The 12990-nt window shown below is 41.5% G+C and overlaps 1 protein-coding gene across 8 annotated transcripts in view; it reads right to left on the bottom strand.

Moving 5' to 3' along the window:
* Positions 1-9858: 9858 nt before the first annotated feature.
* rbfox1 (RNA binding fox-1 homolog 1) overlaps positions 9859-12990 on the bottom strand; it is a 402884-nt gene continuing 399752 nt past the window's right edge. For 5 of the 8 annotated variants that reach the window (XM_029123363.2, XM_029123366.2, XM_029123367.2 and 2 more), the window contains one exon: positions 9859-12437. In XM_029123363.2, the coding sequence (XP_028979196.1) occupies positions 12315-12437 (123 nt within the window). In that variant the 3' untranslated portion in view covers positions 9859-12314. Of the gene's footprint in view, positions 12438-12611; position 12990 lie in introns of all 8 variants that reach the window. The other 3 variants (XR_003782524.2, XR_003782525.2, XM_029123364.2) reach the window with 2 other exon arrangements.

Here is a 12990-nt window from a genome sequence, read left to right on the forward strand (position 1 = left end):
CATTGGTTAGAGAAATTTCCACAACATTCTTTCATATTAACAGAGAAATACAAGTTACTACATTTTTTTAATTAATGTATATTCAATGTAAACACTGCGGTTGTATTCTTTTCTGCATTTTCATGATGTTACTGAACGTTTCTGAGATTTCATAATCAGCAAATGAGAGAAAAATACATCTTTTGTGATACAAAGAGCATAGAGTGAATGTTCTGCAGACATCTTAGGACAAGTCTGGGTGCAATCGTTGATTGATTGATATAACTCAAATGGTATTGTGAGTTATTTTGGTGAAATTGTGTCTTTTTTATGTGAAAACAGATTTGTACTTTTCCTTTCTAATTAAAAACATACACCTTCTTCTATATGCCAGACACAACCAGGAGAGACCAGAATCAAAGATTTTCAGCAAATCATTTAAACCCTATATTCACTAGAAAATAGTACAAAGACAACATATCAAATGTTGAAACTGAGACATTTTATTGTTTCTTGAAAAACATATGTCCACTTTGAATTTGATGCCAGCAACACGTTTAGGGTTAGGGTTGGGACAGAGTCAACAAAAGACTGGAAAAGGTTTATAATGCTAAAAACTAAACCTGGTGGAACCTCACAACTACTGTAATATAATGAATTGGCAACAGGTCAGAAACATGATTGGGTATTTAAAGATCATTCCAGAGAGGATGGGTCTGTCAGAAGTGAGGATGGGGAGGGTTCCCCACTCTGTGGAAGACTGTGCAGGCAGTCAACAGTGCAACAATGTCAGAATAACGTTTCTCAATGTAATATTGCAAAAACTAATATGGGATGGCAATAATATTCGGACATGCGGAAATAATGGCAGTGATCTTCCCAAACAACTACAGAGTGTTGTTAAAAGAAGAGGTGACGCAACACAGTGGTAAACATGACCCTGTCCCAACGTTTAAAAAATGTTTTGCTGGCATCAAATTAAAAACAGGCTTGTATTATTCCAAAAGCAATAAAACATCTCAGTTTCAACATACCATATGTTGTCGTTTTACTATTTTCAATTAAATATAGGGATAAATGATTTGCACATCATTGCATTCTGTTTTACTTAATATTTTACGCAGCGTCCCAACTTTTCTGTAAACAGGGTTGCAGAAGTTAGGGGCAGCCCCACCCTGACCACGCACAGCATCAACGGGTGCAATGTACAAGGCGTCAAATGGGACTCTGGGACATAGAATGGAGCAGGTGAGGCACTATTCTATGAGCGGCAGTTAAATCAGCAGGACTTAATATTGACTAGGAGCTTGGATACAATGACATGTCCTGGAGTCTCTCCTGCTCTAATGGCTGTAACACTGCAGGGCACAAAAGGAACAGAATTGACACTCCCGCCCCATCCAGCTGTTTCAAGACCTTAGGAATGTACCATGCCTTCAGAAGGCCTTCTGACCCTTTCATGTTCTCCACGTTTTAAATGCTAAATGTATAATTGATTCATCTTTATAGTACTCAGAAGAAACTCTCTGAGGACATGTAGTTCTGTACAGTTTGTATACCTAGTTCTAAGCTCTGATGTAGTTGACACCATTACAACATGCAGCCAGGTACCATTTCTAATTCTCTATCACCACCTAGTGGTTGGAAGGATACATTACATCCAGTATGACTGAATAAGGAACACAACAGCAAAATCTTTTGCATTTAGGGTTACAATTATGTGCTTTCTATCAGGCGGTTTCAGATACCTCAGTGTCTCTGTTCCTTCATGTTCATGCAGTATAATTTGACCCTAAGCCCTGTTTGGGTTTGGGTTATCCGTATAGAGACTGTGGTGGCCCATATAGATTGTGGTCGAAAACCATACCCCGAGCCACGAGGGGGCAAGAGGGGGCTTAGCCCCCTGAGGTTGTATTTTCTGCCCCCCTAGTTTGAAAAACCCTATTGTAAAATAGCCAAACAGATTAGCCCCCTCTCTCTTTTTAACACCCCCTGAGTTACTTAGTCCAGGCCCCGGGCCTGTCGATAACATAATGTGACAACATTCCATTAGGGCTGCATTACTCTGCGAAACACACCTCAATCCCTCAACACTGGCCACCATTTCATTAGATATTGGACTGTAACTGTCAGATTTCTTTTCTACATTGTGAGCTTGGCCTGTTTTTGAGATGTGTATCATTAACATAAGATATCTGGACATGTTGACCAGCTAGATACTTTCTAAGTCAGTTGGTGGTAAATTATGTGCCCTTTTTCACTTACCTATATGCCATAGCTAATATTGTAACCCTTTCAACTTGGTAGATCGGTCAGTAGCCCTAGTAGACCTGTCATTAGCCCGGGTAGATTGGTCAGTAACCCTGGTAGACCTGTCAGTAGCCCGGGTAGATCGGTCAGTAGCCCTGGTAGACTTGTCACTTGCCCTAGTATTAAACTTGGCAGTCGCCCTGGTAGATCGGTCAGTAGCCCTGGTAGACCTGTCATTAGCCCGGGTAGATTGGTCAGTAACCCTGGTAGACCTGTCATTAGCCCGGGTAGATTGGTCAGTAACCCTGGTAGACCTGTCGTTAGCCCGGGTAGATTGGTCAGTAACCCTGGTAGACCTGTCACTTGCCCTAGTATTAAACTTGTCAGTAGCCCGGGTAGATCGGTCAGTAGCCCTGGTAGACTTGTCACTTGCCCTAGTATTAAACTTGGCAGTCGCCCTGGTAGATCGGTGAGTAGCCCTAGTATTAAACCTGTCAGTAGCCCAGGTAGACCGGTCAGTAGCCCTGGTAGACCTGTCATTAGCTCTAGTTTTAAACCTGTCAGTAGCCCGGGTAGACCGGTCAGTAGCCCTGGTAGACCTGTCATTAGCCCTAGTATTAAACCTGTCAGTAGCCCAGGTAGACCGGTCAGTAGCCCTGGTAGACCTGTCATTAGCCCTAGTATTAAACCTGTCAGTAGCCTTGGTAGATTGGTCAGTAGCCCTGGTAGATCAGTCAGCAGCCCTGATAAAAACACCTTTTTATAATAAATATATAACCCTGTTTAAAGATGAAAAATAACTGAAAAGTTGCTAGCTCCACTTCCTGACCAAAAAAGGTGTAACAATCTGTTGTTTTGTATGAACTAAACTCTGGACTGTATCAGAAATAACCACATTTGTTGCCATTAATCTACACAACAGTAATAATGATAAGGCAAAATACAATGTTTTTAGAGATGTTGGCCAATTTATTTATATATTTAATAAAATACTGAAATATCTCACTTATATTCAGACACTTCAGATGGGATTTTGTAAAACTGCCTTAGCAGTGATCACAGCTTTGGGTCTTCTTGGTTATGCCTCTACCAGCTTTGAATCTTCTTGGTAATTACAGACACTTATTTGTTATTGTTCTCACCTGTGTTCCTGATCACTGTCCCTATTTAATTACAGACACCTGTTTGTTGTTATTGTTCTCACCTGTGTTCCTGATCACTGTCCCTATTTAATTACAGACACGTTTGTTGTTATTGTCCTCACCTGTGTTCCTGATCACTGTCCTTATTTAATTACAGACACCTGTTTGTTGTTATTGTCCTCACCTGTGTTCCTGATCACTGTCCCTATTTAATTACAGACACGTTTGTTGTTATTGTCCTCACCTGTGTTCCTGATCACTGTCCCTATTTAATACCAGACACCTGTTTGTTGTTATTGTCCTCACCTGTGTTCCTGATCACTGTCCCTATTTAATTACAGACACGTGTTTGTTATTATTGTCCTCACCTGTGTTCCTGATCACTGTCCCTATTTAATTACAGACACGTTTGTTGTTATTGTCCTCACCTGTGTTCCTGATCACTGTCCCTATTTAATTACAGACATGTTTGTTGTTATTGTCCTCACCTGTGTTCCTGATCACTGTCCCTATTTAATTACAGACATGTTTGTTGTTATTGTCCTCACCTGTGTTCCTGATCACTGTCCCTATTTAATTACAGACATGTTTGTTGTTATTGTCCTCACCTGTGTTCCTGATCAATGTCCTTATTTAATTACAGACACCTGTTTGTTGTTATTGTACTCACCTGTGTTCCTGATCACTGTCCCTATTTAATTACAGACACGTTTGTTGTTATTGTCCTCACCTGTGTTCCTGATCACTGTCCCTATTTAATTACAGACAAGTTTGTTGTTATTGTCCTCACCTGTGTTCCTGAACACTGTCCCTATGTAATTACAGACACTTGTTGGTTGTTATTGTCCTCACCTGTGTTCCTGATCACTGTCCCTCTTTAATTACAGACACGTTTGTTGTTATTGTCCTCACCTGTGTTCCTGATCACTGTCCCTATTTAATTACAGACATGTTTGTTGTTATTGTCCTCACCTGTGTTCCTGATCACTGTCCCTATTTAATTACAGACATGTTTGTTGTTATTGTCCTCACCTGTGTTCCTGATCAATGTCCTTATTTAATTACAGACACCTGTTTGTTGTTATTGTACTCACCTGTGTTCCTGAACACTGTCCCTATGTAATTACAGACACTTGTTGGTTGTTATTGTCCTCACCTGTGTTCCTGATCACTGTCCCTATTTAATTACAGACACGTTTGTTGTTATTGTCCTCACCTGTGTTCCTGATCACTGTCCCTATTTAATTACAGACACGTGTTTGTTATTATTGTCCTCACCTGTGTTCCTGATCACTGTCCCTATTTAATTACAGACACCTGTTTGTTGTTATTGTCCTCACCTGTGTTCCTGATCACTGTCCCTATTTAATTACAGACACGTTTGTTGTTATTGTCCTCACCTGTGTTCCTGATCACTGTCCCTATTTAATACCAGACACCTGTTTGTTGTTATTGTTCTCACCTGTGTTCCTGATCACTGTCCCTATTTAATTACAGACACGTGTTTGTTATTATTGTCCTCACCTGTGTTCCTGATCACTGTCCCTATTTAATTACAGACACGTTTGTTGTTATTGTCCTCACCTGTGTTCCTGATCACTGTCCCTATTTAATTACAGACAAGTTTGTTGTTATTGTCCTCACCTGTGTTCCTGAACACTGTCCCTATGTAATTACAGACACTTGTTGGTTGTTATTGTCCTCACCTGTGTTCCTGATCACTGTCCCTCTTTAATTACAGACACGTTTGTTGTTATTGTCCTCACCTGTGTTCCTGATCACTGTCCCTATTTAATTACAGACATGTTTGTTGTTATTGTCCTCACCTGTGTTCCTGATCACTGTCCCTATTTAATTACAGACATGTTTGTTGTTATTGTCCTCACCTGTGTTCCTGATCAATGTCCTTATTTAATTACAGACACCTGTTTGTTGTTATTGTACTCACCTGTGTTCCTGAACACTGTCCCTATGTAATTACAGACACTTGTTGGTTGTTATTGTCCTCACCTGTGTTCCTGATCACTGTCCCTATTTAATTACAGACACGTTTGTTGTTATTGTCCTCACCTGTGTTCCTGATCACTGTCCCTATTTAATTACAGACACCTGTTTGTTGTTATTGTCCTCACCTGTGTTCCTGATCACTGTCCCTATTTAATTACAGACACCTGTTTGTTGTTATTGTCCTCACCTGTGTTCCTGATCACTGTCCCTCTTTAATTACAGACACTTGTTTGTTGTTATTGTCCTCACCTGTGTTCCTGATCACTGTCCTTATTTAATTACAGACACCTGTTTGTTGTTATTGTCCTCACCTGTGTTCCTGATCACTGTCCCTATTTAATTACAGACACGTTTGTTGTTATTGTCCTCACCTGTGTTCCTGATCACTGTCCCTATTTAATTACAGACCAATGTTTGTTGTTATTGTCCTCACCTGTGTTCCTGATCAATGTCCTTATTTAATTACAGACACCTGTTTGTTGTTATTGTCCTCACCTGTGTTCCTGATCACTGTCCCTATTTAATTACAGACAAGTTTGTTGTTATTGTCTTCACATGTGTTCCTGATCACTGTCCCTATTTAATTACAGACACCTGTTTGTTGTTATTGTCCTCACCTGTGTTCCTGATCACTGTCCCTCTTTAATTACAGACACTTGTTTGTTGTTATTGTCCTCACCTGTGTTCCTGATCACTGTCCCTATTTAATTACAGACAAGTTTGTTGTTATTGTTCTCACCTGTGTTCCTGATCACTGTCCCTATTTAATACCAGACACCTGTTTGTTGTTATTGTCTTCACATGTGTTCCTGATCACTGTCCCTATTTCATTACAGACACCTGTTTGTTGTTATTGTCTTCACCTGTGTTCCTCATCACTGTCCCTATTTAATTACAGACACCTGTTTGTTGTTATTGTCCTCACCTGTGTTCCTGATCACTGTCCCTATTTAATTACAGACACCTGTTTGTTGTTATTGTCTTCACATGTGTTCCTGATCACTGTCCCTATTTAATTACAGACACATTTGTTGTAATTAAATAGGGACTCCTTTTATGATAGGAACCCGTGAGTGGACGTCCATGTACCTTATTCACTGCTCTAAAATATTAAGGGAACAAAATCATCACTTTATAACACAAAATCAATTAAACTTCTGGGATATCAATCTGTCCAGTTAAGAAGCATAAGCAATTTTGAATCAAAGTCACCTGTTTTGGTGCAAATGAAAGTGACAACAGGTGCACTAGAGAAGCAACAGCAATACAACCCCAAAAAAGGAATGATTTTGCAGGTGGTGGCCACAGACAGTTGCTTTCTCCTTATTCTTTCTGACTGACTCTTTGCTGTTTTTTTTCTAATGTCCTTGTCACTACTGGTAGCATGAGGCGGTACCTGCGGCCCATTCAGGTTGCACAGGTAGTCCAGCTCTTCCAGGATGGCACAATCATACATGTCGTCGCAAGGTTTGCTGTGTCTCCCAGTACAGTCTCAAGAGCATGGAGGAGATACCAGGAGATGGGCCATTACACAAGGAGAGCTGGACAGGGCCGTAGAAGGGCATCAACCCAGCAGCAGGACCGGTATTTGGTCCTTTGTACTAGGGGGAACAGAAAGAGCACTGCCAGAGCTCTACAAAATGAACTCCAGCAGGTTACTTGTGTGCATGTTTCTGACCAAACTGTAGAAACAAACTCCATGAAGGTGGCATGAGGGCCTGACATCCTCTAGTGGGACCTGTGCTCACAGCATTGACTGGCCCTCATGTTCCCCAGACCTGAATCCAATGGAGAACCACTGGGACGTTATGTATCGGTACATCCAATGCCGCCAAGTGCCACCACAGACTGTCCAGGAGCTCACTGATGCCCTGAACCAGGTCTGGGAGGAGATCCCCCAGGACACCATCCGGTGTCTCATCTGGAGCATTCCCAGATGTTGTCAAGAGTGCATACAGGCACGTGGGGGCCATACACTACTGAGTCACATTATGAGTTGCTGTGATGAAATTGGAACAGCCTGTGATTTCAATTGTTAACTCTGACTTGTTGTTTGAATCCAGCCGTCAATCAGCTGGTGATTTTGGTTTCCATTGACCTTTTTTTACGTATTTTTGTTCTCAACCCAACTACACAATTGATTTTCAATATATATAAATGTTCCCTTAATTTTTTTGAGCAGTGTATTTTGATGAACTACTCCCAGACAGATCCACCAGGTAGATAGATCCACCAGGCAGATAGATCCACCAGGCAGATAGATCCACCAGGCAGATAGATCCACCAGGTAGATAGATCCACCAGGTAAAACTGCTGGTCTCATCTTCTCCAGTGCTTTAGATGATGGATATATGTTAACATACACAGCTCAGGTCTTGGTCATTAAGGGGCTTCTCTCTCTTGCATGAGCTTTCCTTTGTAAGCTCACAGTCCCTCCATGTTCTCATCCATTTAACTTGAGAAATGGAAAATGACTGGTCTAGCAATTATCCCCACCAGTTCTCCAAAACCGCCCTCCCCACCTGAAATCATCAAAAAACTGTCCGACCCAATGCTACAAATGCTTTTTTAAGTGTTTAAAAAAATGAACACTGGTCTCAAAATCACTTCAGGAGTGGAATACCAACAATTAGTGAATAACTTGTGATTGGGGAATCAGGATTAAAAGATGGATTGACACACACATACCTGTCGTTGGCTTGTTAATCATTGTAGTCTTATTGGGTGATTCGAATTAAGCAGAAAATGGATATGGCTGAAAACATTACTGACAGGCTTCCTGCACCTGGAGGGTGTGTGTGTCCAAGAAGAGGGAAAGTCGGATTGAGTGAAGCACATGCCGAAGTCTGTCTCCATCTTTCCCTCTCCCAGTGTCATGCCCTGTCTCCATCCATCCCTGTCTCCACCCATCCCTGTCTCCATCCCTTCCTGTCTCCACCCATCCCTGTCTCCACCCATCCCTCTCCCAGTGTCATGCCCTGTCTCCATCAATCCCTGTCTCCATCCATCCCTGTCTCCATCCATTCCTGTCTCCATCCATCCCTCTCCCAGTGTCATGCCCTGTCTCCATCCATTCCTGTCTCCATCCATCCCTCTCCCAGTGTCATGCCCTGTCTCCATCCATTCCTGTCTCCATCCATCCCTCTCCCAGTGTTCTGCCCTGTCTCCATCCATCCCTGTCTCCATCTCTCCCTCTCCCAGTGTCATGCCCTGTCCCACCATTCGTCTCCTCCAGAATGGAAGGCCTGGCTGAAGAATGAGAGCTGAAACGGCTTGAATAACAGAATTAATAACCAATTCAAAATGACGGGAGTGTGACAAGTGACCTGGAATCAGTGAATTATTGATCACTGGTTACCTTGGTAGCAGTAATTACCTCAGTGAATGTGACTCCATCACATTTAAACATTTATATTGCTTATCGTTCTCCCTAACCTCTGGCGACGCTTTTCTCATTACACTAATCAAATTGGGGAATAGGAGAGTAATTCCTTTCTTTCTTCAATTAGAAACCAGACCTGACATCCATATTTCAACTGGCACCCTAATATACCTGGCTGGGTTTATGTGGTACCTTTCTCTGAATACCTGCCTTATACATTCAGTGTGAATTTGTCAACCTAGTATTCAGTGGTGTGACATAGAAAATAGTGGCATTAACCAAATAAATCAAGAAATTTGATAGTTTCCATTTTCAAATTTGGTGTGGATGTTTTCAATCAAATTATGGGACAAATCAGCCTGTCAAATAGTTTTCAATCCAAGCTTATGTTTAAACATTTCTGCAAAATTGCATGAATTTGATTACCTAACCTGAAATATGCAGGATTTAAATGAATGTACATCTGAAAAAACTCTGGTCTTAAATGGACATTTGTGAGAAAAAACAACCAATATCTAAGATTTGTCTAAGTTCATAAATTGCTTTTCTCTATGCCCTCACTCAGGGAGAACAGTGTCGAGCTATCTTACTTCACACGTCACAACACAACTTTGGAGATGTTAGAAAAGTTAAACTTCAGTACCTGCGACTGACATTTTTCATAAATTCATATCATATGTACCCCATAGATTTCACCAATTTTGTGTTTTCTCTGTGACTGAACATTCGTTTTTCTTAAAGATAAGTGTGATATCAGGAAGTTCTATAAAATCACATTCATTGAGGGAGAGTATAATAAAACTCTAAAGCTGTTACTACATACACCCTGCTCTCCCTGAGTGAGAGAAATGCCTACACAGAGAGACAGTGTAACTAGTATTTAAAGTATTTTATGTACATTGAAAAAATTTAGATATTCGTTGTTATTCCCCTTTAATCCCCAGTATTACTTCTGTGTCTACTTACGGTCATAATTCGATTGGTTAAAGCGAGTTATTCCAGTCAGTTTGATCAGACCAGGAAATACTACGGCCAAACAGGAATTAAGGACTGCAGGAGAACTAAGAATTGAAGGACAGAGAAAGACATCAAAGGCCGGCTTATCTTGAGAAACTTTATTCATGGTTATTGTTAGGCGGAGGAGTCATAATGCATGCACATACAATGACGGGACGGGGGATCTTATCAACAAGGGAGGGGGGATTTGATCACACAACCTGTGGAAGCAGAGACTGTAGAGGGTAGTTACAGAGTCACACAACGCCCTCGCCTGGATACGTGTTGCTGTGCCAACTAATGGCTCAGCACAGACAGCGCACACATAGAGATGGGGACTTAACCCCACAACCTGCAGGAATGGAACTTAAGTCCATAACCTGCAGGAAGGGGACTTATCCCTACAGCCTACGGGAAATGGGCCTTAACTTTGCAACTTATAGGAATGGGAACTTATTCCCAAAACCAGCAAGAAGGGGACTTATCCTCACAACCTATAGGAATATTAATTAACCCCACAACATGCAGGAAGGGGACGTAACCCTTCAAACTGCAATACGAGAACTTAAGCCCACAACCTGCAGGATGGGGAATTAACCGCAAAACTTGCAAGAAAGGGACTTAACCAATAGGACAATATATTAACCCCACAATCTTCAGGATGGGAACCCAATCCCACAACCTATAGTAAAGGGAATAAACCCCACAACCTACAGGATGGTAATGTAACCCCACTACCTGCAGAACATGGTCTCAAGCCCACATGGTAGAGGTGCTAAGATATGTTACACAGCCTCTTATCAAGTTCCTCTGTAAACGGAGTGAAGGAAGAGGAAAGAAGAAAGAGGGGGGGGGGATGTAAGGAAAGAGGGGAGGAAAGAGCTGCTTGAGGTGAGATAGGGGTCTCCTTCCTCCCCATTTGAGGTGAGTTATAGGGGTATATATTGATGGGGGTCTCCTCTCTCCCTCTCTGCTCACCTCTGGAGCACTTTAATCAACAACAGCATAATCTTCATATTTACATATAGATCGTCTTTTTCACAAGTCATATAATTGTCATTTCTCAATGATCAAGCAGTACTGTGTGTCAATGTGTGAAGGCTGAGTTCCAGAAAATAACATTACACAGGTTCACTAAAAGAAAATGCTATCAAAACAGAATCTAAGACAAATCAATCTAACTCAAAAGTACCAGAAGGGCATACAACATACAAGCACTGATTATGTGTTTTACAAGCCAAGTAGTAGGGATGAGAAACTGGCAGGTTGTGTGTGTGTGTGTGTGTGTGTGTGCAAAATAGTACAGTTGACAAAAATACTGTGATAATATATACATTATGATTGCATTACTTGGTAAGTATGAAGATTTTGATGTCATACTAGAAAATGAAAATGCGTTCTTTAAGAGTTGGTCTGCTAGTCTAAATCTACAGTAAAACATTATACAGTTGTGTGTTTTGTATAAGAGAACATCTTCACTGCACAGCTCGAATGTGTTAATAAATACACAGTTGGTAGATTATTATCTTCATTTTTTTACCCAACTTTCATCAGGTCCAAATAATCAGTCCTATTGTTTTTGAAAAGATTAAACAACAGAAAGAACAAAAAATAGAGACAGTGTGTTCTGACACTGCATAAATGTTCTGCTTTTATCTCCCCCATAATATAAAAGTAATCAATTATATCAATCGATCTACCGGAAGTCATATAAAAACAACATCTGTATTAATAATATCACTTGAATTTTTTATGAATGGAGGGTTGGACTACAGCTAGATGGTGGCTTCAACAGTAACCATGGAGAATGGCGCCGTCGCCTATGGCAACTTATCCCCTAAATAGTTCACTACTCTTCCACAGAGAACCCTATCTGGGTCCCCATAGGCCCTGACCATAAAGGGAATAGGGGCCATTTCGTCCTCTACAAATAACTCTTTGAGGTCCTCTTTGTAAAACGTGTTTGTACATGGATAGAACACCCAGAGAACATCTTCAACTTTGACCTTTGGCTTGGAGTGACGTACGATCCAATCGTAGTGATCTAATGAAAACACTAGTGGCCTGGATGCCAACTATCTACAATTCACACATCTACTTCTATGATGAATCAGGATCAGTTTGTCTTTATACAAGCCCTAACAATTCAAATAAATCGTTTTATATTGTTACATTTTAAATCTAGCAGCTTCTATATCTCTATCACCATGGAAACCTCTACAGCCGAGACAATCTATTGTTTAAACTTTAGAAATTAAAAACCCACAATATCAAAATACACAGCACAAAATATCTGAGGTATAAGATGGAAAATATCCGTTATTGTTTGTTTTGTTTCCCGCCCGCTTTCTGAGGAGATGCTAAAATGATGCACAGCTGCATGTATTGCAATACCCAGGCCTCGGAAGAAGTTTATTTCTCTCACTCTCTCCTCTCTCTCTCTCTCTCTCACACTCTTTTTCACAAACACACACACTGGTTGGTTGGTTCTTTGTGTTCCCTGTCAGGAAGGTTGTGGATTGGTTGTTGCCGGGTTGTGGGTAGGTGGGTGCAGGAAGTCAGTACGGAGCGAAGCGGCTGTACCCTCCTCTGTATATGCTAGCCTGCAGGGAGGAAAGCACCAGCCCCACATCATCTGCGTGGCTCCTTGTCTTGGCATCAGCCAGTGGGGCAAATGCATTCTGAAACACACACAACACAAAGTTTAGTAATGTTCCTCTAGACCAGTACACAGTATGGCTACGGTCCATGAGAAACATTTATAGTTAGGATCCCATGAAAACATTCGGAGCACCACAACCATTCTACAACACACCACACCTCACTGCACACTCCTGTTCCATTCATCTGTTTACCATTCAGCTACCAATAGGTGACTGCAATGTGGATGACCTGGGCCCCCCATGCAGCCTGTAGAGCAACACACATCATGCATTGCAGTCATTCCAGACCGTCATTCCAGACCGTCATTCCAGACCGTCATTCCAAACTGTCATTCCAGATCGTCATGCCAGACTGTCATGCCATGCCGTCATTCCAGACTACCATTCCTGACTGTCTTTCCAAATCGTCATTCCATGCCGTCATTCCAGAACGTCATTCCATGCCGTCATTCCAGACTGTCATTCCAGGCCCTCATGTCATGCCTTCATTCCAGACCGTCATTCCAGGCCCACATGCCATGCCTTCATTCCAGAACGTCATTCCAGGCCCTCATGCCTTCATTCCAGGGGC

This window comes from Esox lucius, chromosome 11, assembly GCF_011004845.1.
Source record: "Esox lucius isolate fEsoLuc1 chromosome 11, fEsoLuc1.pri, whole genome shotgun sequence".
Taxonomy (NCBI): Eukaryota; Metazoa; Chordata; class Actinopteri; order Esociformes; family Esocidae; genus Esox; species Esox lucius.